The 24,496-nt window shown below is 35.6% G+C and overlaps 5 protein-coding genes across 9 annotated transcripts; 3 read left to right on the forward strand and 2 right to left on the reverse strand.

Moving 5' to 3' along the window:
• Positions 1-215: 215 nt before the first annotated feature.
• LOC107473582 (mediator of RNA polymerase II transcription subunit 8) lies at positions 216-6,440 on the forward strand. Of its 3 annotated transcripts, none has more exons than XM_016093141.3 (11): positions 216-620; positions 987-1,111; positions 1,191-1,315; positions 1,397-1,574; positions 2,120-2,233; positions 2,301-2,365; positions 2,794-3,093; positions 3,513-3,719; positions 4,846-4,884; positions 5,305-5,365; positions 5,926-6,440. In XM_016093141.3, exons 1-11 carry the CDS (start codon positions 400-402, stop codon positions 6,117-6,119), a joined length of 1,629 nt encoding a protein of 542 aa, XP_015948627.1. In that variant the 5' UTR covers positions 216-399; the 3' UTR covers positions 6,120-6,440. The 3 variants fall into 3 exon arrangements, with proteins under 3 accessions (XP_015948627.1, XP_052113642.1, XP_052113643.1); XM_052257682.1 differs by having other exon boundaries at positions 2,301-2,359; XM_052257683.1 differs by having other exon boundaries at positions 2,120-2,200.
• A 203-nt stretch (positions 6,441-6,643) lies between these two features.
• On the forward strand, positions 6,644-7,591 carry LOC107473616 (dehydrodolichyl diphosphate synthase CPT3-like). The gene has a single exon (XM_016093197.3). It carries the CDS (start codon positions 6,644-6,646, stop codon positions 7,589-7,591), a length of 948 nt encoding a protein of 315 aa, XP_015948683.1.
• Positions 7,592-13,698: 6,107 nt separating this feature from the next.
• LOC107473581 (pentatricopeptide repeat-containing protein At5g16860) lies at positions 13,699-19,586 on the forward strand. 3 transcript variants are annotated; one of them, XR_001589023.3, is made up of 3 exons: positions 13,699-14,094; positions 15,361-18,088; positions 18,760-19,586. XR_001589023.3 is itself a non-coding variant. In XM_016093140.3 (2 exons), exon 2 carries the CDS (start codon positions 15,461-15,463, stop codon positions 18,035-18,037), a length of 2,577 nt encoding a protein of 858 aa, XP_015948626.1. In that variant the 5' UTR covers positions 13,699-14,094; positions 15,361-15,460; the 3' UTR covers positions 18,038-18,150. The 3 variants fall into 3 exon arrangements, 1 of the variants encoding a protein (XP_015948626.1); XR_008006114.1 differs by lacking the exon at positions 13,699-14,094 and adding an exon at positions 14,125-15,098; XM_016093140.3 differs by lacking the exon at positions 18,760-19,586 and having other exon boundaries at positions 15,361-18,150.
• A 453-nt stretch (positions 19,587-20,039) lies between these two features.
• On the reverse strand, positions 20,040-21,532 carry LOC107473580 (60S ribosomal protein L31). The gene is made up of 2 exons (XM_016093139.3): positions 21,408-21,532; positions 20,040-20,598 (listed from the first exon to the last, which is right to left on the reverse strand). Exons 1-2 carry the CDS (start codon positions 21,488-21,490, stop codon positions 20,319-20,321), a joined length of 363 nt encoding a protein of 120 aa, XP_015948625.1. The 5' UTR covers positions 21,491-21,532; the 3' UTR covers positions 20,040-20,318.
• Positions 21,533-23,265: 1,733 nt separating this feature from the next.
• LOC107473579 (general transcription and DNA repair factor IIH subunit TFB5) lies at positions 23,266-23,866 on the reverse strand (the record flags this gene model as incomplete). The annotated part of the gene is given in 2 exon segments (XM_016093138.3): positions 23,266-23,602; positions 23,810-23,866. Coding segments are annotated over 2 exon segments (213 nt in total). The 3' UTR covers positions 23,266-23,424.
• Between the last annotated feature and the right edge of the window lie 630 nt (positions 23,867-24,496).

Genomic DNA, 24,496 nt, shown 5'->3' on the forward strand with positions numbered 1-24,496 from the left:
ATGTTTTATTTTAAAACTAGTAATTTAGTTTAACTATATTATGTAATGTTTTGCAAACCGGACCGGTTCAATAGCGAACCGACAATATTAACGGTTCGGTCAAGTACATAAAACCATTAGAAAATTGGTGAGAAACTGTGAACCGGCCTAGAATGAAAAGTGAAGGGTAATTTAGTCAAATAAATATTTACAGGGAAATAAGAAGGCAGCGGGAATGATAGAGCGGACCCGGCAACTAACTCGCAACAGTGCTGCTCTCTGAATCTTCCTTCCGACGTCGTTGCACCACCGCACCATCTCAACGCCGCTACCGCAAGGTTGCCAATTTGTCGCGGCTTCCGGCGGCAGCTGTAGCATCCGCACATAAGTCTCTATAACTATAACAAATATCAGGCAGCCATGGAGGTTCAGGTTCAGGGGCAGGCCGGGCAGGTTCAAGGGCAAGGGCAGGGTCAGGGGCAAGGGCAGGGTCAGGGTCAAGGAGAGAGGCTGAATCAGGCAGTACAGCAGCAGCTGAACCTGGAGCAAGTGAAGACACGCGCCATCAGCCTCTTCAAAGCCATCTCTCGCATCCTCGAAGATTTCGACGCCTACGCTCGCACCAATACTACCCCTAAGTGGTCAGTCTTCTTCTAATCAATTCATTACTAATGAATCATTAGTTCTTGTCGCTTTGATTCGTTAAACAAATTCTCCGCCAGAATAGCCTGTAATTTTCTGAGTAGCTTGGATAAACTTCACTGAAATTGAAATGAATTAATAAATGATTGGTTTCGACAATATAATCTTTTCGAGGCAATTTTCTTGGTGGTTTGTAAAGGGGAGCAGTTATTGAGGTATATCGAGTGAATTCCTGCTTTATCTATGGGTAAATTCTGTGAGAGATATGATTTTTCATGGATGATTTGGGTACTTCAGTCAAATTGAAAGGGATTGATGAATGATTAGTTCTTAGTTCTTAATTTGAGCCTTTCTTGTATGCATAGGCAAGACATTCTGGGGCAGTACTCCATGGTTAACCTTGAGCTCTTCAACATCGTTGACGAAATCAAGAAAGTCTCCAAGGCTTTTCTAGTCTATCCCAAGAATGTTAATGCTGAAAATGCAACTAGTATGCTCTCAATCCTCCCTTCCCTTATTCTGTTGCTATTCTTATTGTTGAATTCAATGAATTCTTTGATTTCATTCAGTACTTCCTGTTATGCTTTCGTCCAAACTACTCCCTGAAATGGAGACGGAAGATAGCTCCAAGAGAGATCAATTGCTTCAGGGGATGCAAAACCTCCCCATACCTACTCAAATTGAAAAGCTCAAGGTTATTCCCATGACCATTCACTTGATGGATTGAGTTTACCTTGCCATTGCCATATCTTTTGATTCTAGATTCTTTTTACAGGCTAGAATTGATATGATTGCAGCGGCCTGTGAAGGTGCCGAGAAAGTCTTGGCAGACACTCGCAAAGCCTATTGCTTTGGAACTCGCCAGGGCCCAACTATTACCCCAACTTTAGACAAGGGTCAGGCCGCCAAAATTCAAGAGCAAGAAAATCTACTCCGGGCTGCTGTCAATACTGGTGAGGGCTTTATCCAAACTGTATCTCTATGATGTTTGCTTATGCTTATTTCTTAGTTTTGATATTTTTATACAATAAAAACATGCTTTAGCTTCCAGGGGTGATGTATAAAATGGTTTAATCTGGGAATAAATTGTTGCACCGCAAGAATATATTATTAAGGCATGGGGCTCTTGTTGCATTAACTACAACACCTTCATTGTAACTTCTGTCAAAACGTTTTTGACATTCTAACAAAGTACAGCATTCAACTTTGGATTGATAGCATTTTGTAATTCTAAAAGAAACTGGAGGTTGTTCAGTACGCATATCTTTATCTCTGATTCCAAAATTTCTTTCATAAAGGTAGTCCTGTTATTGTACGCTTGTAGCATTAGACTTGATGTAATTTATATGGACTAGTGCACAATAAGATGTTTTGACTAGTGGATTGTGGAGAAAGCAGTTGTTTGTGGAAAATCTACACTTTCATATTAAAGATTCTCCTCATATGCATGTTCTTTAATTTCACGATGATCATTTGGATGGAATGGTTTTTCATGCAGGATTACGGATACCTCCAGATCAGAGACAGATTACTCCGGCACTTCCAATGCATTTGGCAGAAGCATTTACTCCCAATGAGGGTGCACAATCTTTTCCTGATGCATCTAACAACAGTTAGTCACTTTGAACTCACCTTTTGATTTTATCATTCTAGCACTAAGTGACCTTTATTATTTACAGGTATGTATATGAAGAATACCCCGCTGTCATCAAACAGCATGGGCGGTCAGAATCCAATGGTACAGGTTAGCCATTGTCATTTCTTGAAAGTTTCATGTTCTGATGTTTATTTGTAGTCCGTTATCTTTTTCACTTTTTGTAGTCAATATTATATACAAAAGGGGATCCATGAGTACTTACTATCTTGGTTTTTGTTACTTTAGCCATATTTTGTTTTTCTTTTTTGTTTTTTTCTTTTCTCCTTTTAAAGTTAAACTGTTGAAGTATATTAGAATTTATTGGACTTCAGGACTAGCAAAATTCGCGCTGTGCGTTTGATTCCCCAATTAACCTTCTCTATCCAATCTGTTGTATATTTCCTATCATCTATGCTCCTTGTTGCTATGTTAAGAGAATTATTGACCTCATTCTTTTGGTTTGGAATTTTGAACAATATGCATTCTTCGTTTATTTGTTTGTTTTTGGGGTATCTTAACTAACATTATCAGTGTAGGCCTCAGGATCTCAACTTTTGGGAAGATCTGCGGCTTCTCCATCTGCTGCAACCAGCGCCACTTCTTTTGACAACACTACAGCATCACCGTTACCATATGCCAATTCACCCAGGTCTTCCGCAAGTATGATGAATGCACCATCCCCTCAGCAGCAAACCCAACAACAGCAGCAGCAGCAACAATCACCAGTGCAGGCCCAACAACGGCAGAAACTGATGCAGTTACCTCAACAGCAGCAACAGCAACTTCTTGCTCAGCAGCAACAGTTCAGGCAATCTGCAATGCAAGGACTGGGACAGGTAAAAATTTGCAAGCTATGTACTCTTCATGGGGTTTGTATATCATTGAGTAGGCTCAAGCGACTAGGTTATATGAATCGTACATACAAAAGGTTTATCTAGTCTGTTTATCTTTTTGTGAACGAGCAACTCACTCTGGGCACGTCTATATGGCTGTTTTCAATAATTATCTTTGTTCTATCAAAGGGATAGTGTATTTGTGGAAGTGAGATTGGACCTTTTGGCTGGTATGCGTTAGAATCGGTCCCTTGGCTGGCCTAGTCATGGCTTGAGAATTGATGTGTTATAAACTTGCTTAGAAACTTATGATTGGTACCAAATCGGTTACATTGTGTGATCAAGCCATATGATTTTAATAACCAAATTATTATGCTTCTCTTTTTTTCATTGGTAGTAACATGCTTCACTTTCCTCCTCAGTTGCATGGACAACATCAGATGCAATTTTCTCAATCACTTGGGCATCAGCAATTTCAGGGTAGGCAGCTTGCTTCAGGACATGTTCAACACGGCATTGGTCAAAGCCAATTAACTCAAGGAAATCAAATTACTCGTTTAGGACAGTTTTCTGGGGCTGCTAATAGTGCGTTATTCAGTGCTGCTCAAACAACACCTAATACCCAAATGGTACATTACTTATTTAATATAGTTTAATCAAACAACACTCTTTTTTTCCCCTTTACTATGACTACCAGTTTTTACCTATCATGAACAGCTAATGGGAGGAGTTAGAATAGTTCAATTCATTGTATTATTTTGACAATCTGATTGTGCTATATTTGCTTTTGACAACCCTAAAAGTGATAATAAATTAAAAGAAAGATATAAGAAAAACTTTGAAGGAAGGCTGTCTTTTGGAGTCCGAAGCGTAATCATTACTTTTGCATTGGGTGTTCCTTGCCCATCTTTTGTTTTTTGGAGTGAAGTATTTTTTGTTGTTATCTCCATTATTTTTGCTTTGGAAAAATGGGGAGGGAGAGTCATAGTTATGTGTACTTGTTTTACCATGTGTTATTGAATTGTTTCGGCATTGCGCATTGTTGCCGGTTCATAGACTAGGTGTGGTTTTCAAAAGCTTTTGCACTCCAAACATAATCAGCCATTTTAGTTTTGTTACAATAAGCATGTACGGTTAGGATAATTATGTCACTTTTAAGTATAGTTAAAATTTGCAATAAATTTATATAAAATATCATGATTATTTCACCTGTTGAGTTGAAATATAATAATCTATCATGTAGATAATTTTTCTCCCAATTTTTTATTTTTTAAATGAACTTAAATAAAAATGTGATCATATAGCTCTTATTTTGTACCTTCTTAACATGTATGTACATTTGAATCTATAAAACAAATTTATCTAATAATTTCTTTGAAATTGGATCACCTTATTCATAAGGGGCTATGGAAAAGTTTTCCTTTTTTTTCTTTCAATAGTGTTTCTCTTAGGTAATGGGATCGGATGGCTTCTTGTGTTAGGAAAATGGTGTTGTGATCTACTCATTTTTGTTCAAAATGGAATTATTGGAGATGTAGAGTCTCTGATTGGTTAGTAGCAGTTATCACAATATAAAATTAACAATATAACCCAAATTGATTTTCTATTGCCATGTTTCTTTCGTGTACCCTTACTGTTAATGCGCTTTTCTTCTGCAATGATAGCTTCTACAATGGTTTCTTTTGTTACCACCCTTACTGTTAATGTACTTTTCTTCTGCAATAATTGCTTTTTTGACGTTTTCCCCCCTTTCAGATTCCAAACATTTCAGCCACTATGTCCTCACGGATGCAGGTTTGTCTGTTTTCTCTAAATGCATTTTTCCTGATAGATCTTCTTGGTTAAGTTAAAATTTTGTTTGGCTGATATGAAAGAAATGAAGTTGAAGAAATTGAAAATCCATAATGTATTGTGATTTGTTAATTGCATGCTTTAGTGCTTAGGTTGTGTTTGATTAGTGTCTCAATATAAATGATAGAGATAGGACACAATAGATAGAAAAGTTGTATCTGTCCCCATCCCATTGAAGTTTTGTAACACAATTTTCATCATCAAAGGATTGCATTCATTTTGTATGACATAATTTTATTTTATTTTTTTCTTTCACTTTGTATTTTTTAACTACTTAGAATGTATATAGTTGCTCAGCTTTACTTGCTTGATTAACCTTATCACAAGAGAATCACATTTCAAACTTGTACTCTACACTTTCAGTTTGGATTACCCGGAAACAACCCTCAGCGAAGTCATGCGACACAAATGTTGGGTGATCAAAGTATGTATTCCTTAATATCTTTGCATTTAGAGTAGTGATAATAAGAATCTTGGTACTCAGTCATCTCACCATCATAAGATGAAGTGTGACTTCCACTTCAAGTATGCGTGGACCATACATTACTTGATGGTGAAGAATCACAAATGTTTCTCGTAATTTTATTTTATCACTAGTTACGGAATCTTAGAGCAACGATTGAGTTGTCTCTGTGTGACCTCAAGGCACGGGTTCAAGCTGTGGAAACAGCCATTGATGTAATTATCACGTTAGGCTGCATAAACACCCTTTGAGTGCGGCCCTTCCTTGGATCCTACGTTGACACGGGATGCTTATGCACCGAGCTGCCTTTTTAGTTACAGAACCTTCTGTGTTAGGATTTAGGGTTTAAGGACCTTATAAAATTACCTGGAACAGATGTACCGAATGTTGTTTGTGACTGAGATTTTGCGAATTCATGAAGCTTATGGTTAGATCTTAGCTGTTTATTATGAAACGAGCATCGGTAGCGAAGGAAATTCCATTTACTTTGTACTGACGAAATCCGGGGATTTAATTTGCAGTGTTTAACCTCGGAAGTGGCAATCCTGGTGGTATGATGTCCATACAACAACAGCAGCAACTTGGATCGCAAGGCGCATTTGGTGGCATGGCGTCAAATGCTCAGAATCTACAATCCAATATGGTGACGCTTCAGAACTCGCAACAGAATCATCCCAATTTCAACCAACAGAGACAGCAAAATCCACAACAGTGATACTTTTTGTGTCACCCAAATGTATAATGCCACAAGTTTCGACCTAAATTGGAACTCATGATTACTTACAATTCTCCTTTTCTAGAGTTTATACTAATTTTGAGTTTCAAAATCATTGATGTAATAAAATTCATTGCATTGTCATCCATTTATATTTGATTTCACCCTGCTAAAATGTTGGTAATGTGTGAGAGGATATTTAAGTGTTTCCGAAAATTTGATTGTACTTGAGTAATCCCTTGTAGGCATTTTCAAATATATTTTATTCATATTGATGGTGTTGATTCAATTAACCTAAACCGAATCTACCATTATTTGCCACAGCTACTCCTTGAAACTTTAATTGAGATGCAAAAATCTTGAGTGGTATCTATTTATCTACAATTCAGGAATTTATTCTTAGAGTGCTTATAAATGAACAAGTTTTGCCAAATTTATAGGAATAAAAAAATGTATATAAAAAGAAAAAACAGATCTAGTGCCTTCATTTTACTCTCCTTTCTTGTTTCCGTTGAAAATTAAAGATGGATTTTTTCATGGTGAATCCACGGCATTTCAAGATTTCTGATATAGCATTGATCAATGATGGGTGTGAACAAACTAATGGGGTCTTTGAGAAATTAATTTATTTGATAAAAAAATGTGTTCTTCATGCTCTATCTATTGGTCCAATCCCAATCCATGTTGCATTCATCATGGATGGGAATCGTAGGTATGCTAAAAAGAACAACTTGGTTGAAGGCTCCGGTTACAAAGCTGGGTTCTTTTCTCTCATTTCAATGCTCAATCTTTGTTATGAGTTAGGCGTAAGATATGTAACAATCTTTGCATTCAGCATTGATAATTTCAAGAGGTGTCCTGAGGAAACAAGGTTCCTAATGGACCTTATGAAGGAGAAGATCGAATCGTTGATCATGGACGAAAACAACGAAAGTATCAACATCGCGAATCGGTTTGGTATGAGAGTTCATTTTGTAGGAGACCTAAAACTTCTTGATAAGCCTCTAAGGTTGGCAGCAAAAAGGATCATGGAAGCAACTGTTAATAACTCTAGAGTTGTGCTTTCTATTTGTGTTGCATATAATTCCACCCTAGAGATTTTGCATTCCCTAGAGGAATGTTGTGAAGAAAAATGTGATGAGATTAGGGTTTTGGATGAAAGTGGTTCAGGGTATGGATTAATTAAGATTAGGAGGGATTATTTGAAGGAATATGATGATTCAATGTGTTTGATAAATTTGGAAGATGTTGAGAGGAACATGTATATGGCAATTGCACCATGCCCTAATATCTTGATTAGGACTTCAGGGGAGAATAGATTAAGCAATTTTCTTTTGTGGCAAAGCACATTTTGTTACTTGTATTCACCATTTGTTCTTTGGCCAGATTTTGGATTTTGGCATTTTGTTTGGGCTATTTTGAACTACCAAAGGAGTTGCTTTTATTTGGACAAGAAAAGAAAACAATTATAGTTATTTTGATTTATCTCATTAACATAGTTTCTACATCTTTATAAACAGTAATGCTAGAGATAAAAAAAAAACAGCTAAAATTTGTTTTATTTAATATTTATTAATTATTATAATAATTAATAAATATTAAATAAGACACTCTAACAATTTTTTTGGTTAATAAATATTTTTTTCTTTATAAATGTTACAATAAGAATGGATAACTATGGAACACTTAATTTTTCCATGCTAAAAGGAACAATTCACATGACAAAACAATTAACATTAAATAAAGTTTGAAATATTCAATACTTTACCTCTATAAATAGTGAGGTATGAGAGAATTGACTATAAAGCACATATGTGAATCATTTTTAGTAAGCTAATTATATTAATACTAAATTTTCTATTTACAGTTTCTTATTTTATATTTATTATATCTTCCTTAATTATTTATTTTACAACACGTTATCAGCACGAGACTCTGATCAAATTTTTAGGAAGACTCAGGTAACAAATTTTCATTATGTCGAAGCTCTCTCATCTTGAATTCAATGCTCTTGATATATCTGAAAACAATTATTTATCATGGATATTAGATGCTGAAATCCATCTTGATTCAATGGATCTTGGAGATACCATTAAAGCTGAAAATAATGCATCCCAGAAGGATAAAGCCAAAGCCATGATTTTTCTTCGTCGTCATCTTGACGAAGGATTGAAAAATGAATATCTCACATTAAAAGATCCTGCAGATCTTTGGAAAGACCTTGAAGAAAGGTACAATCATAAAAAAACAGTGATACTTCCTCAAGCTCGATATGAATGGGCGCACCTGCGTCTACAAGATTTTAAATCTATAAATGAATATAATTCTGCGATGTTTCGAATCACCTCACGAATGAAATTATGTGGGGAAAAGATAACTGATCATGATATGTTGGAGAAAACTTTCTCAACCTTCCATGTCTCGAATGTGCTCCTGCAGCAGCAGTATCGAGAAAAAGAGTTTAAAAAATATTCTGAGTTAATTTCTTGCCTTCTTGTTGCTGAACGCAATAATAAGTTGCTTTTAAAGAATCACGAAGCGCGCCCAGCTGGCGCCGCCCCATTTCCTGAAGTAAATGCGGCAAATCATTACCCCAGAAGAGGTAAATGGCAAGTTTTTAATAACAAGAAAAATTTTGGAAAGAAAAGGAATTATATTCAAAAGAGAAGATCTCACCAGAAGTGGGATAAAGAAAGAAATATTGGGCAGAATAAATCAACAGAGGATAAGTGTTTCCGTTGTGGTGGAAAGGGCCATTGGTCACGTACCTGTCGTACCCCAAGGCACCTAGTCGATCTTTACCAGGCATCTTTGAAAAAGGACGACAAGGGAAAAGAGTCGAATTTCGTTTCAAATGATGCTGAAAATTCCACCACTCATTATGATGTATTTGATTTCTTTGAGGATCCCGAGGAAAATATTGGTCATTTGATCAATGATGGAATAGTTTAATATGTGGGATTGTTAAGTATCCATATAAATAAATAATGTAAAGAACTTATTATTAGGTCTTATTTTCTATGTATTTAAGTTTCAAATATAATGTATATAAATAATGAAATATTAATGTTTATGAATTTTGAAATCATTAAATATGTCATGTTTTAAAATAAAATTTTAGTATATGACATTATTTTATGTGCAGTATTTGTTAGAAAAATAATTCCGATCAAGTATTCAATTTAACTGTGCATACTACTCATTTTATTATTATTTGTCTTTGAAGAGAATGGCAAGGATATGTAATGAAGATGTATGCCTTGCGGATAGTGCAAGTTCGCACACTATTCTCAAAAGTGATATTTATTTTACCCATCTTTGTGCCAAAAGAAGAATGTGTTAATACTATTATTGGCTTAGGCAATGTGATTGAAGGCTCCGGAAGAGCTATAATTTTGTTTCCCAGAGGAACAAAATTTATAATAAATAATGCACTGTTGTCTACCAAGTCTCGAAGAAACTTGTTGAGTTTTAAAGATATTCGCCGAAATGGATATCATATTGAGACTATGAATGAGGGAAGTCATGAGTACTTATGTATCACAACTCATGATTCAAATAAAAAAGTTATATTAGAAAAATTACCCTCACTTTCATCTGGGTTGTATTATACCAAGATTAGTGCAATTGAATCACATGCCACTGTAAACCAGAAGTTTACTAGCCCAAATGAATTCATAACTTGGCATGATAGATTGGGTCATCTGGGAACAACCATGATGAGGAGAATTATTGAAAACTCCCAAGGACATTCACTAAAGAACCAGAAGATTCTTAAATCTAGTGAATTTTGTTGTGCTGCATGTTCTCAAGGGAAGTTAATTTTAAAGCCATCACCAGTAAAGATTGGATTTGAGTCCCCTGAACTCCTAGAAAGGATTCAAGGTGATATATGTGGACTTATTCATCCACCATGTGGATCTTTTAGATATTTTATGGTCCTGATAGACGCATCTTCGAGATGGTCACATGTGTGCTTATTGTCTTCTCGCAACCTGGCATTTGCGAGATTACTGGCTCAAATTATTCGATTAAAAGCACAATTTCCAGAAAATCCAATCAAAGAAATTCGCCTTGATAATGCTGGTGAATTTACTTCCCAAGCTTTTTACACTTATTGTATGGCTAATGGAATAAGTGTTGAACATCCAGTAGCTTATGTTCACACACAAAATGGGTTAGCAGAATCACTTATTAAACGCCTCCAATTGACTTATGAGAACAAATCTCCAACCTCGGTTTGGGGGCATGCTATTTTACATGCCGCAACACTTATTCGTCAGTTCTCTCCTATGCAATTAGCTTTTGGCCAGCAGCCAAATGTTTCCCATTTAAGAATTTGAGATACAAACGGGAGATGTATTTAAAGCCCGGTTTGCGGATTGTCATTTTGATGAATCAAAATTTCCAACATTAGGGGGAGAAAATAAGCTTCCTAAAAAGGAACTTAATTGGAATGCATCATCGTTGATGCATTTAGATCCTCGGTCAGGGCAATGTGAACTAGAAGTTCAAAAGATTATACATTTGCAAAGAATAGCAAATGAATTGCCTAATGCATTTTCTGATACAAAGAGGATAACCAAACCTTATATACCAGCGAAAAATGCCCCAATTCGAATTGATGTCCCAGTAGGACAAGTAGCCACTGAAGCAAATTCACGCCAGAAGCGTGGCAGGGCGAAAAATGCCCCAATTCGAATTGATGTCCCAGTAGGACAAATAGCCACGGAAGCAAATACACGCCAGAAGCGTGGCAGGCCTGTCGGTTCCAAAGATAAAAATCCTCAAAAGAGAAAAGAGGTAAATACGATTCCTGTTGAAAAAGACATAGTAAAGACACCTGCAGTTGTCCAAAATTCTGACATAGTGTTAACGCCAGAAGACGTTCAGGTACCTGAAAATTGTGAAAATGATGAGATCTCAATAAATTATGTCTTTACAGGAGAGAAATAGGACCGAAATAAGACAATTGTCAATGAAATATTTGCATATAATGTGGCATTAAATATCATGCATGAAAGTAAGGATCTTGAGCCAAGATCAGTCGAAGAATGTCGATAAAGGAATGATTGGCCAAAATGGAAAGAAGCCATGAAGGCTGAGTTAGACTCACTTGCTAAACGTGAAGTCTTTGGACTTATAGTCCGTACACCAGAGATGTAAAACCTGTTGGATATAGGTGGGTATTTGTGAGAAAACGAAATGAGAAAAATAAAGTTGTGCGCTATAAAGCCCGACTTGTGGCACAAGGTTTTTCACAAAGGTCCGGTATAGATTATGAAGAAACGTATTCCCCTGTAGTGGATGCGATAACATTGCGTTATTTGGTCAGTTTATCTGCATATCATAAACTACATATGCATTTAATGGATGTGGTAACAACCTATTTATACAGTTCATTAGATCGGGATATCTATATGAAAATCCCTGAAGGACTAAAGATATCTAAACCATCCAATGAATATTCGCAAGGGTTATACTCAGCCAAATTGCAAAGATCTTTATATGGTCTAAAGCAATCTGAACGAATGTGGTATAATCGTCTTACTGAGTATCTGGCCAAAAACGGTTTCAAGAATGATGATATATGCCCGTGTGTTTTCATAAAGAAAACTGCATCTGAATTCATTGTAATTGCTGTGTACGTTGATGATTTAAATATCATTGGGACTCCTGAAGAGATTCCAACAATTATAAAAACTCTAAAAGAAGAGTTTGAGATGAAAGATCTTAGAAAGACTAAATTTTGTCTCGGCCTGCAGATCGAGCATATAAAAGACGGGATCTTCATTCATCAAACAACATACACAGAAAAGATCTTAAAAAGATTTTATATGGATAAGTCACATCCTTTGAGTACCCCAATGATCGTAAGATCTTTGGATGTGAAAAAGGATCAATTCCGCCCTAAAGAAGAAAATGAAGATATCCTTGGTCCTGAAGTACCATATCTTAGTGCCATTGGAGCGGTAATGTATCCTGCTAATAATACGCGACCCGATATATCATTTGCTGTGAATTTACTAGCAAGATATAGTTCCTCTCCAACCAGAAGACATTGGAGTGGAATCAAGCAAATCTTTCGATATCTTCATGGAACGGTTGATATGAGATTGTTTTATCCCTATGGATCCAAGTCACAACTAGTTGGATATGCAGATGCCGGATACTTGTCTGATCCACATAAAGGGTGATCTCAAACAGGATACCTGTTCACATATGGTGGAACAGCTATATCATGGAGGTCCACGAAACAAACGATTGCTGCAACATCCTCTAATCATGCCGAAATACTGGCAATTCATGAAGCTAGTCGCGAGTGTTTTTGGTTGAGGAGTCTGATTTAATATATTCTGTCATCATGTGGACTGATTGATCATAAGATAGCTCCAACTGTCCTGTTTGAAGATAATACAGCATGCATTGCTCAACTTAAGGGTGGATACATCAAAGGTGATAAAACGAAGCATATTTCTCCCAAATTCTTCTTCACTCATGATCTTCAAAATTAAAGGACAATTGATGTTCAACAGATCCGCTCAAGTGACAATCTGGCAGATTTATTTACAAAGTCACTCCCAATATCCTCCTTTGAAAGATTGGTACATGAGATCGGGATGCGCCGATTTCGAGACATTAAATGATGTTGACAAGAGTGGGAGACTGTACTCTTTTTTCCTTAGTCAGGTTTTTTTCCCATTGGGTTTTTCTTGACAAGGTTTTTAATGAGGCAGTTCGCATCACAAAGGATATTGTACTCTTTTTCCTTCACTAAGGTTTTTCCCACAAGATTTTTCTTTAGTAAGGTTTTAATGAGGCAGTAATCCTAAATGGTCATCCAAGGGGAGTGTTACGATAAGAATGGATGACCATGGAAGGCTTAGTTTTCCTATGCTAAAAGGAACAATTCACATGACAAAGCAATTAACATTAAATAAAGTTTCAAATATTCAATACTTTACCTCTATAAATAGTGAGGCATGAGACAATGGACGTACAACAACAAGCAATAATAAAACAATAATAATTCCCTCTCTCTTCAACAATATCTCTCTCTTTTACTATAATATATCTCTCTCTCACTTTTATATAGATATATACATATTACTTCATACAATATTAAATAAGTACATATGTGAATCATTTTTAGTGAGCTAATTATATTAATACTAAATTTTTTATTTACAATTTCTTATTTTATATTTATTATATCTTCCTTAATTATTTATTTTACAACAATAAATAACTTTTTTTTGTATTATTATTTTTTTTTAGCATAGCAAAAGCTAAAAAAGTCAAGAAGCTAAGGAAAATGTTGGTGAAAAAAAAAACAGCGCAAATTATGCCATGCATAAACTAATGCAAATGAAATAATAGTGTATTGTGGGACAATTAACAAATCCTAATTACGTGTTTAGCCTCAATAAGCTATTATAAAAATAAAAATGATAAAATTATCGGGTACCACACACACATACTAACAAAAAATTTACAAATAATACATATTATGTAGTTTTTATGTTTTTTTTTTTATGTAAAATAGTTTGACATATTTATTTAATTACGTATGTTCATATTTGACAAAATAATTATTCAAAAGTTTAGAGGCTTAATTGTTAATTTACTCTTTAAAAAGAAAAGCTTTCCTCCTCTGCAATTCGAAACACTGAAGTAGAGTGCAGACTCTAGTTTTATCAATTTCAGTTTGACCAGGCCGGTTCAATTGGAAACCCAGTCACCTGGTCGGGTTGAACCATTAATTGAACCGCCACGCAAGTTCTCAAGTCTCACACACTCGCACAACGCAAGCAGCAAGCAGCAGGCAGCACCGCCACTGGCATCAGCTCTACTCGCTAACTCACTCTCGTCGTCTGGGTTCACCGGTAGTTCGCTTCGCCGTCGTCTCTGGTTCTACTCGCCGTCGCTGGTCTGCTCGCCATTGCCGTCGTGTTTCATCCAACTGCCTGGTGACGTGAGTTACCTGCTGTCCTTCTTGTCTTTGGCTTCTTCATTACTTAATTAATTAATTTGTTGTATTAGTAATTAGTTGATTTAGGTTTTTAAATTTTACATAATTAGTTGATTGGTATTTAATTGGCTGATTAGTAATTAGTTTTGAAATTTAGATGTTTAATTAGTTTGTTTATTGACAAAACTTTTGGAGGGAGCGAAATTGTAATGCTGAAAGAACACCCAGTATTTGTTGCAGTTATATAGTTGTTATGAGTATAAGAGTGAAGATAAGGAGGATAAAATTGTAAATGACCAAACTGTTTTAGATGCAGGGCAGTTATGAATCTGTTGTAAGCTGTTAAGTTTGTTATACTTATAATCCATTTTCCTCTTAGTGATCAGAAAGTATTATTCAGTTTTCATTTCTTCTTCTCTGCTACTCTTCTATTTTCGTTTCTTTTAGCTTCTTGCAACTCAAGGTTCAGAGTTGCTTTCAGTTGATATTTGTTGTGACTCTTACTGCTTGAATCTTGAAACATTGACACTCCTAGCATGACTAAGGAGACTTACCCTGTGATGTCGCATACTTGCATTTGAGATTTTTGAAATAGGTGCAATTGCAATAGGTGCAGGAGCAATGGCTGCATAAACACTAGTAATTAGTTGATTTAGCTTATTAATTTTAGATAATTAGTTTGTTAATTGGCTGATTTAGTAGTTGGTTTTAAATTTGGGTTTTTAATTGACTGATTTAGATTTTATAATTTATATTTTTATTTAATTATGACCGAGTCAACTAATTAAATAGTTCGATCAGTAATCTAATCCAATCAGTTTGATTATCGGTTATGTTCTAATATCTATGGTGCAGACCTCTACAATAAGTAAATAACCCAAACCTGATTAAAATAACTGGTTTGGTTGTCTTGTTTTTAAACCGATTCCATAAAACCAAACTTCCCAGGTAGTGTCTTTGATCCCCGAAACCTGACAAGGCGACATTGGCTTGCTCTTCCTCTCACGGTTTGCCACTTCTAACTCTCCCTCTGTCTCTTTCTCTCAATGGGTTCCTATGCTCAATCTTGATCAGAATTGAAATGATTTCTCTACTAATCTGTCTCATTAGTTGTGATTTTGAAAATGTTTCTTGCAGTTTCTTGCCCATAAGGTGTTTGTGTTATTGTCTCTGGGTCTAATAATTTCTTTGAGAGCTTATGCTTTATGTACTTTTTGTGCTTGGGTCGTCATTCATTCGCCTTTGCTTTGTTTTGGGTAATATTTTCAGAATACAAGTGTAGGATGATCCTTTCCACAGCTCCAGAAGTAACAACAGTTCTTGCTTTTTGTTTGAAGTAGTGGATGTCTCCAGCCTCCACAACAATAGCATGCTCTTGCGCTGCAGTTCACTGAAGTGCAAGCTGCTACTGCCATTGCCACTGCCGCTCCCACAACTCATCACTACTCGCCTCTCTTCTTGTTCCACTGTTACAGTCAATCCTACAATCTTGAAACAATGCAGTTCCATAACCCATGCCAAGCTCCTGCAACAGCAAGTCACAGTGCAGGGCCTTCTCCACCACTTCACCCGCCACCTCATTGCCACATACATCGCACTCAGCTCCACCATCCATGCCACTGTCCTCCTCCTCACACTCCCCCCATCGCCTCTCTCTGTTTTCTGGTGGAATCAGCTTATAAGGCGCTCCCTTCATCACGGGGACCCTCACGGCTCCCTTGCCCTCTACCATCAGATGAAGGCTCATGGGTGGACCGCTGACCACTACACCTTCCCTTTTGTCTTTAAGGCCTGTGCTGATATTCCCTCTTTCTCTGCCGGCACTTCCCTCCACGCTGCTGTTCTACGATCTGGCTTTGACTCTAATGTCTTCGTTTGTAATGCTGTGGTTGGCATGTACGGTAGGTGTGGCTCTCTCCAAGATGCGCGCAACATGTTTGATGAATTGTGCCAAAGGGGAATTCAGGACTTGGTCTCTTGGAATTCCATTGTGTCTGCTTGTTCTCGTGCTTATGAGACAAATACGGCACTTCAATTATTTGTTGAAATGACCACTCGTCATTGGGTGTCGCCAGATCCTGTGAGCCTTGTTAACATACTTCCTGTTTGTGCTTTTGTTGGTTCTTCGATGCAGGGGAAACAGGTTCATGGGTTTGCTGTTAGGAGTGGGTTGGTGGATGATGTTTTTGTGGGGAATGCTATTGTTGACATGTACGCCAAGTGTGGTAAGATGGATCAAGCAAACAGGGTTTTTGAAAGGATGAAGTTGAAGGATGTTGTTTCTTGGAATGCTATGGTCACGGGGTATTCTCAGACTGGAATGTTTGGGGATGCTCTCTCTCTGTTTGAGCAGATGCGGCAGGAGAATATCAAGCTGGATGTTGTGACATGGACGGCTGTGATCGCCGGGTATGCCCAGAGAGGGCATGGTTCTGAGGCTTTGGACGTGTTTCGGCAGATGTGCAACTGCGGATCTCAGCCGAATGTTGTTACTCTGGTGTCTCTGCTTTCCGGCTGTGCATCTATTGGCGCATTGCTTCATGGGAAAGAAACTCATTGTTATGCCATCAAATTTATGCTGAACTTGGATGGAAATGATCCACGGGATGATTTGATGGTAATTAATGGTCTGATTGACATGTATGCTAAGTGCAAAAATGTTGCTGTAGCCCGTACAATGTTTGAGTTGATACCTCCCAAGGATAGAGATGTGGTTACCTGGACTGTGATGATTGGTGGTTATGCACAGCATGGTGATGCCAACCATGCGCTACAACTTCTCTCTGAAATTTTCAAAATGGGTAACTCTTTAAAGCCCAATGATTTTACTTTATCTTGTGCCCTCATGGCTTGTGCTCGTTTAGCAGCATTGAGATTAGGAAGGCAAATTCATGCTTATGTGTTGCGCAATCGGTATGACTGCGTTGTTCTATTTGTGGCCAATTGTCTAATAGACATGTACTCCAAATGTGGAGATGTGGAAACTGCTCAAGTTGTTTTTAATAACATGCCAGAGAAAAATTCTGTATCTTGGACAACTTTAATGACAGGTTATGGTTTGCATGGACGTGGTGAAGATGCTATCCAGGTTTTTGATGAGATGAGGAAAGTTGGTCTAGTGCCAGATGGCATAACCTTTCTTGTTCTGCTTTATGCTTGTAGTCATTCAGGAATGGTGGATCATGGAATCAATTTCTTTTATAGAATGAGACAGGACTTTGGGGTTCCTCCTGGTGCAGAGCATTATGCATGCATGGTTGATCTTCTGGGTCGTGCTGGTCGCTTAGATGAAGCCGTGAAACTCATTAATTGCATGCCCATGGAACCATCTGCAGTAGTGTGGGTGGCCTTGCTTAGTGCATGTAGGATACATTCAAATGTAGAGCTTGGGGAACTCGCTGCCAGTCGATTAGGGGAATTGGAGTCTGGGAATGATGGGTCATACACTCTGCTCTCAAACATATATGCTAATGCTAGACGTTGGAAAGACGTGGCTAGGATTAGATATTTGATGAAAAATACAGGTGTCCAAAAAAGGCCTGGCTGTAGTTGGGTCCAAGGAAGGAAAGGCACTGCAACCTTCTTTGTGGGAGACAGATCCCACTCGCAATCTCAGCAGATATATGAAACACTTGCAGAATTGATTCAACGCATTAAAGCTATTGGATATGTTCCTCAGACAAGCTTTGCTCTTCATGATGTAGATGATGAAGAAAAAGGTGACCTGCTTTTTGAACATAGTGAGAAATTGGCCCTTGCCTATGGCATCCTAACAATTCCTCCAGGATCTCCTATTCGGATCACCAAGAATTTACGCATTTGTGGTGATTGCCACAGTGCCATAACATACATATCCATGATTGTTGAACATGAAATCATACTGCGAGACTCAAGTCGCTTCCATCATTTCAAGAATGGTTCCTGCTCATGCAAAGGTTATTGGTGACAGTGGTATCATTCTGATCCATTTAAATGTAGAGCATGCTTGCAATGATAGGTAACTATCTTGTTGTGCAATACTCATTAGACATATACAATTATCTTCATAATTATAACGATTTTAAGGCCTTAACTAGTGCAATAAACCAATCCTATGATGTCTTCAAGTTTATAATTGTTAAACACAAGGTCGTATTCTGATTAGGAAATTATGCCAACATCTTGCTTATATAAAGTCTACTAATTGAATACTAAATGTTGATTGATATAAATACTTATTAACCAATTATAAATGACTTGCAAATTTTGTTGTGCCAATATTATGATGGAATCTGTTTTTTCTTGTTAACGTAGAAAAATAGATATACTAGGATTGAGCCATGAAAATAGTTTATTGGTATATTACTCCTAGTATTTTCACATGATGGCTTTAAGGATTTGATCTTTGCCACTTAATTGTATGGGGGGAAATTCTTGCTTAGGTATTAACACATTATATTTTGTCATATGCACAATAAAGATGGTGGACCCATGAAAACAATGACTGTATCTTGAATATAGTTCAATTATATCCATGCAAGAATCACTAGTTTAATGTGAGCCTAAGCAAGTTTGAAAAGATCTCTCGTGTAATGTAATGATTCAGTCTGTGGTATCTCTCTATAATTCCAGTTTGTCTTAAAGTTTGCATGTCCTTCATTGGTTTGTTGTATTCTGTCACATGGCCAGGATGCTATGATGATGATCGAGCGGTAAGTGAGCAAGTTTGGTATAGCATGAAGTTATTTTCGTGGAATATTTTGCAAGTGATTTGGTATCCAGAACTGAAAAATAAAACAGGATAAAATGAAAATAAAGGCTCACATTCAGTTCCTCTACTGCTTCAAGCTCCATACTTCTAGAGTCAAGCTCTTCCATCCCATTCGGGAAGATGTCTGCGAAATCACGGAGTCCTTGCTTCCTAGGCATGGGAAAAGATGCAGTGAGGCTTAGTAATATTGGTGTTTTGCTCTGCTTTTTTATGGTAGTTTCTGTTTGAATACTTTTCAAACTCTGGTGTGAGGATCCAAATGACTCTGTGTTCCAATCTCAGCCTCAGGTGCCTTCTTCGTGTGGCGTGTTAATTATTGTTGACTGGTAGGCTGTTGCCTGGCAGTGACCTAGTATTAACTATTAACAGTATACCCTGCCTTCATCACTCTTGTTCCACTTTTTGCATTTTGCTGGTGCAGAGGCTGAGAGATGCAGGTTTGAACCAGCAGATCTCCAAGGTCAAAGATCACCAGAACATTCTCGAAGAAGAGTTTCAACGTCTTGGCGAGGATGTGGTGGGTTTGAATTAGTTTTCTATAATAGGTTTGATTTTATCCTAGTGTATTCTTTCAACAAATATATGAATAACTAGATGATTACTTATTTCTTTAGTCTGATTTGAGCAATGTAAAACATAATGCTCTGCTAGAGGCTTTAGTTTAAAATCAGTAAATGTTATTTAGCCTTTTTTGGGATAGTTTTTACTCAACGAATATGGTGATCCAAAATTTGAATTGTTCTGTTGTGCCTAGTGTTTAACATAAACTTGATTAGAGAAAAGATAATTTCTTATGATTTTTTAACACCTATTATTTACTTGTGCACTTTAATCCTATTTAAATGTTATTTCATATACGAGCGTCTCATTTATATCATAATTAGTATACCATATACGTAATACAACTCTAAATCTTTGAAGTTTGGCTAATTATAAGCCATAGAGCATGCTGCAAATCATTTTTATAAAACTCAGTACTGTTTTAACTCTTTTCTAGTAGTCAATAGCAGAAAGAGGCATTTGGTTTAAATATGCATGTAATGTTACAAAGAATTTGATCCTTGTTACTTATCTAGCTTAAAATAGTATTGTTTTTACCTTCTTGACCAAACAGATTTTCATCTCTCTTAATATGACTTAGTTTATCACTGTAAAATTGATGAGCGAACCAAAGAGTTTGAAGGAACTAAGACAGCAATGAAAGAAGGAAATACTTGCTATTTAATTCTTTGTTGATTCTCACTATCAATCTTATATTTGGTTTAATATTTCTTCAATGGCATAGTATTATAAACTTGGGTTTGGAGTCATTGATGCTTTATCTACCTTCCTATCAAGTAACAAGAACTACAGTTATAGCAGAATACTCAATGTCATGAAACCACATTGTCTCAACAAAACCATAAGTAATTTGACAATGTCCTAACGGAAAAATTTGATTGCAAAAACTCTGGGTTCCAAGCAGAAACATGGTCAATCAATCCTCATCCTCAATAACCTTTGTGCCTAAACCATTGATCTCTTCCTTGGGGATTTCAACAACAGTGACGAGAGAGTAGAGCTCTTCCTTTGCATCTTCGTTGTCGTTCCTCTTGCGAGCAATGCGTACCCTGATCCTCCGTGGGACGCTTCGGATACCTTGACTCCACACAAACTTGTTCAACTTCACATCCACTCTCACATCATTGGTCCCCATGGCTTTCTGAGCAAACTTCCTTATCTCCTTAATGGCTTTCGGGGCCTTCTTCTTGAATGTGCTGTTTTTCACATAATGCCATCAATCCAAACACAAAGTCACAAACCATATTCATGTCTCTTATAACATTCTATTAATTAATATATATCAGATATTATACAACCCACTAATATTCTAATATCAAGTATATGGATATCATTGATGCACTGATAGATACCAAAACTAAAGCAATTAAAGGGAAAATAACCAGCAACGTATGTTATCACCAATCCATCCAGTTACTTCAAAATGAAAAATACATAGTACAAGGCTCTAAATCTATTATCTTCTATTACTAATGATAAAGGGAATTAAGGGGTTTAGTGACCAATCCTTAAGTACCAAAAAATGCCACTTTCCCTAATTTTGCTCTAATAACTTCTATCATTATACACATTAAGAAGCTAAATTTACTCACTAATTGAGCATTATACAATAATTTAAGAGTTTATGCAATAAATCAGTTATCCAATTATGGTTATGAAAAGTATTTCTTTACCATTAATGTATGTATTTATTGACAGCTGCACAAAATTAAGTTCCCATGTGATTTGATTTTACAGAATATAACATATGTAACGCAAAAATGCTTTATGACAATCAAACTTTTAATATGAACACAATTTAGAATTTTTTAACTTCTATTCGTATTCTTATAAGGGTGAATGTAGCAGAATTGTAAATAAAGATATACAAAGATCTTATAATAGTGTTATTACTCAGTAGCCCTAAACAACAATTGAGTTCCCAATCTATGAGATCATGTATTGAAATCAATGAAGCAGGGTTGAATAGTCAAAATTGAAATAAACAATAGAAGGAAAAGAAAACCATGAATGCAAGCGCTTGTGGAGATTGATAGTGTACTCTCTGGTAACCACCTCCTCCTTCCTACCCTTCGCCTTTTCCACCATTCTTGATTCTCCAACTTCGGATGCAGCACCAAGGAGAATCCAAGATGATGTTGATGAAGCTAAAACCCTAATTTAACCATAATGGGCCTCTCAATATGGGCCATAGGCCCAAATTGTTTTATTTCTTAAGTATAAATGGGCCAACTATACGCTCATAGGCAACCGTTTTTTACAACTCCAAAAAGCTAAAAGCTTAAATAAGTTTTTTTATTTTTAGAATATAATATAAATTAATTTTGATAAAGAGATGTTTTTAAAGTGAAAAAGTTGATAAAATGGTAAAGTGAATAATTAATTAATAGTGGAGCATACATTTTATAAATATTACAAAATTATTGGTGATTAACCCTTCATTTTACCACTTTACAAATNTTCTTATATAGCTGAGATATTTTGTTCGTTTCATATCATATTTATATTAAAAATGAGATAATTTTTGTCCATATACACGATAATTTTTTATAGTGCAAATATGATGTACAAACTCGTTCAAATTTCACATGTTTCCTTTGCACCCATATTTTATCCCGTTCATCTTTGACGCAAGAGAGTTTGATTAGTGAGCTATTACGCACTCTTTTAAAGGTGATGGCTTTTAAGCAAAAATAAATTTTTTATTTAAGCTTCTTCATTGCATAATCTAATTCGTTTTTAAAATATATTTAATAGCATAAATTTCTTATCTAAAACTTCCGCCCTATTTAGAATTTTAATTTTTGATCATTAAAATTCGTGGTCAATACATATTAATTAATATTTAGTTCAAATATTTTTTATTTTACGTTGTTTATATTGTAACGAAATACATGTTTCTGTTAATGTATTTGCACTGTAAATAGATAAGCAATAGAATACAAATTTATAAATATCACCCAAATTACATATATTCGTAAATAAACCATTTAAATTATTTAAAAATTCCTTTTCATTTTCATTTTGAGTTCAGTATCTAGGCGACTTAAAGTTTCTCATTGAGAACCTATAAGATTGGCTGCAATGCAAAAAGGTTACGGATGCCGCATCATTTTTTTGTTTGTACAAATAATATTGTTGAGTATAAATTCAATTGTTTACTTACAAAGACCATAAGATAATTTTAAAAGATTTTTTAAATAAATAAAATAAATTCAATACTTGCATATTTATGTGTTTATTTTTAAATTTTTAAATTTTTATATTATATTATTTATTTTGTTGGTAGTGCAAACGAGCTGATATTACTCATATTTTATTGCTAATGCTAACGGAATAAATAAGAAAATTTATTACACATATTTTGTTTGTAAACCGATTCAAACTATCACCGAGGCATTTCTAAATTTTTGCAATATAAGAAAGATGTGACTCTTTATTTTTGTTTAAGAAAATTAAGTGTTACTATTTGTTTAAAAAAAAAACCCTTAACCAAAGACTTTAGTATAATAAACAACTAATTTTCTCTGATCGTTGTAGTTCATTTTGTCATGAATTAAGATTAGAGTTAACTCTAAGTTTAAATATTTTGAATATTAAATTAATTAGGAAATTGCAACACAATTCAAAGTGCACAAAAGTTGCAGAGACCTTTAAAAGAATGTTAACATTTTTTGTAAGTTTGAAACACAAGGAATTAGTCCCTAACCCCTATCAAGATTTATATGGTTTGGTTTCTTTTTTGGCCAAAAAATGGCTGCAATGAAGATTAATCATGCATGAAAGAACAATAAGCAAAAACAAGCATATAGAAGATGGAACCTCTAAAGTGCATGGTTCCTTTGGTGTGTAAAGCACACAAATTCAATATTAACAACAATATATCATATTTCCCTCTGAAGAAGTTTGGTTACAAATAAAGGGCCTTAACAGGTTCAATTAAAAAAAAAGTGTAAATATGTTCATTGTAGTTCAATGCAGGTATAACATGATATGATGATGACATAGAAGCCCTTTTGGAATCAATTGGGCTTGACATAGGTATTGTCCTCTCTAAACTTGGCAATTTGACTTCTTATCATTTGTTCCACCTGGGGTTGAACAAACATGTGGGTACTATCCAAAATATGTATGATGAATTTGTCAGATGCAGGAACCGAAGCATTCATATTGATGATATATTGAGCCATAGGTATGTCACTGCACAAGCCAATTTTGCTAATCTTTTTAGCAGAAACATAATATAGATCTGCAACTGTGACTGCTGTTATCTCAGCTAACTATCAGAAAACCAAATCTAATGACACGAAATCTTTAACAAATAAGAGCAAATCACTTACTACTCTCTCCATTAATAAGAAAGCTTTTCAAATAGGAACAACATGCAATAAGAAAGAAAAATATTACCAGGAAATGAAAACTCCTTTAATGGCATTAACCATGATGTGTAACCTATTGCTTCAAAAACTTTTCCTAAAAAGAAATCAAGACCAAGTTATATGATAGTCAACATTTACCAAAAGAGGTATCGAATACAAAAGCTACACAATAAAAATATTTGCTGAACTCAAGTCCTTCAATACTATGTGTGCACGATATTTAAAAGTATTAATCCAATGGTAGACTTGTATCAGATTAAACCCTAGATCCTTAATTTTCCCAGTACTGACTATGGTGATTCACTTTATCCTCTGAAGTGGATGCTGCACTTTACATAGAGGACAAATATCTCTGTTTTTAAACCTTTACAAGAGGCAGAGAGAATGCTACAATGTTCTGAAAATCGAACAGTACATCGAATCATTCGGTCTATAGATGTTCAACTAGTTCAACAGAATAACCTGATTATAATGAAATAATACATAATCACCAATAATCAACACAAAAACACAAATATATTCTAATGTAAATCTAAAAAATGCACAAAAATTAAAAATTCAACATCATTATTCACTGTATTTGATTCCTATTATTAAAGCATAGGTAGCCTTCACAATTTCATTACTAACCTAAGTTGGTTATCAGGTGAAAAACGTGTCACTGTTGTGCTTGTTATATCGGAATACCTGGAAAACAAAATGATGCATATTAGTA

Source organism: Arachis duranensis, chromosome 2, assembly GCF_000817695.3.
Source record: "Arachis duranensis cultivar V14167 chromosome 2, aradu.V14167.gnm2.J7QH, whole genome shotgun sequence".
Lineage (NCBI taxonomy): Eukaryota > Viridiplantae > Streptophyta > Magnoliopsida > Fabales > Fabaceae > Arachis > Arachis duranensis.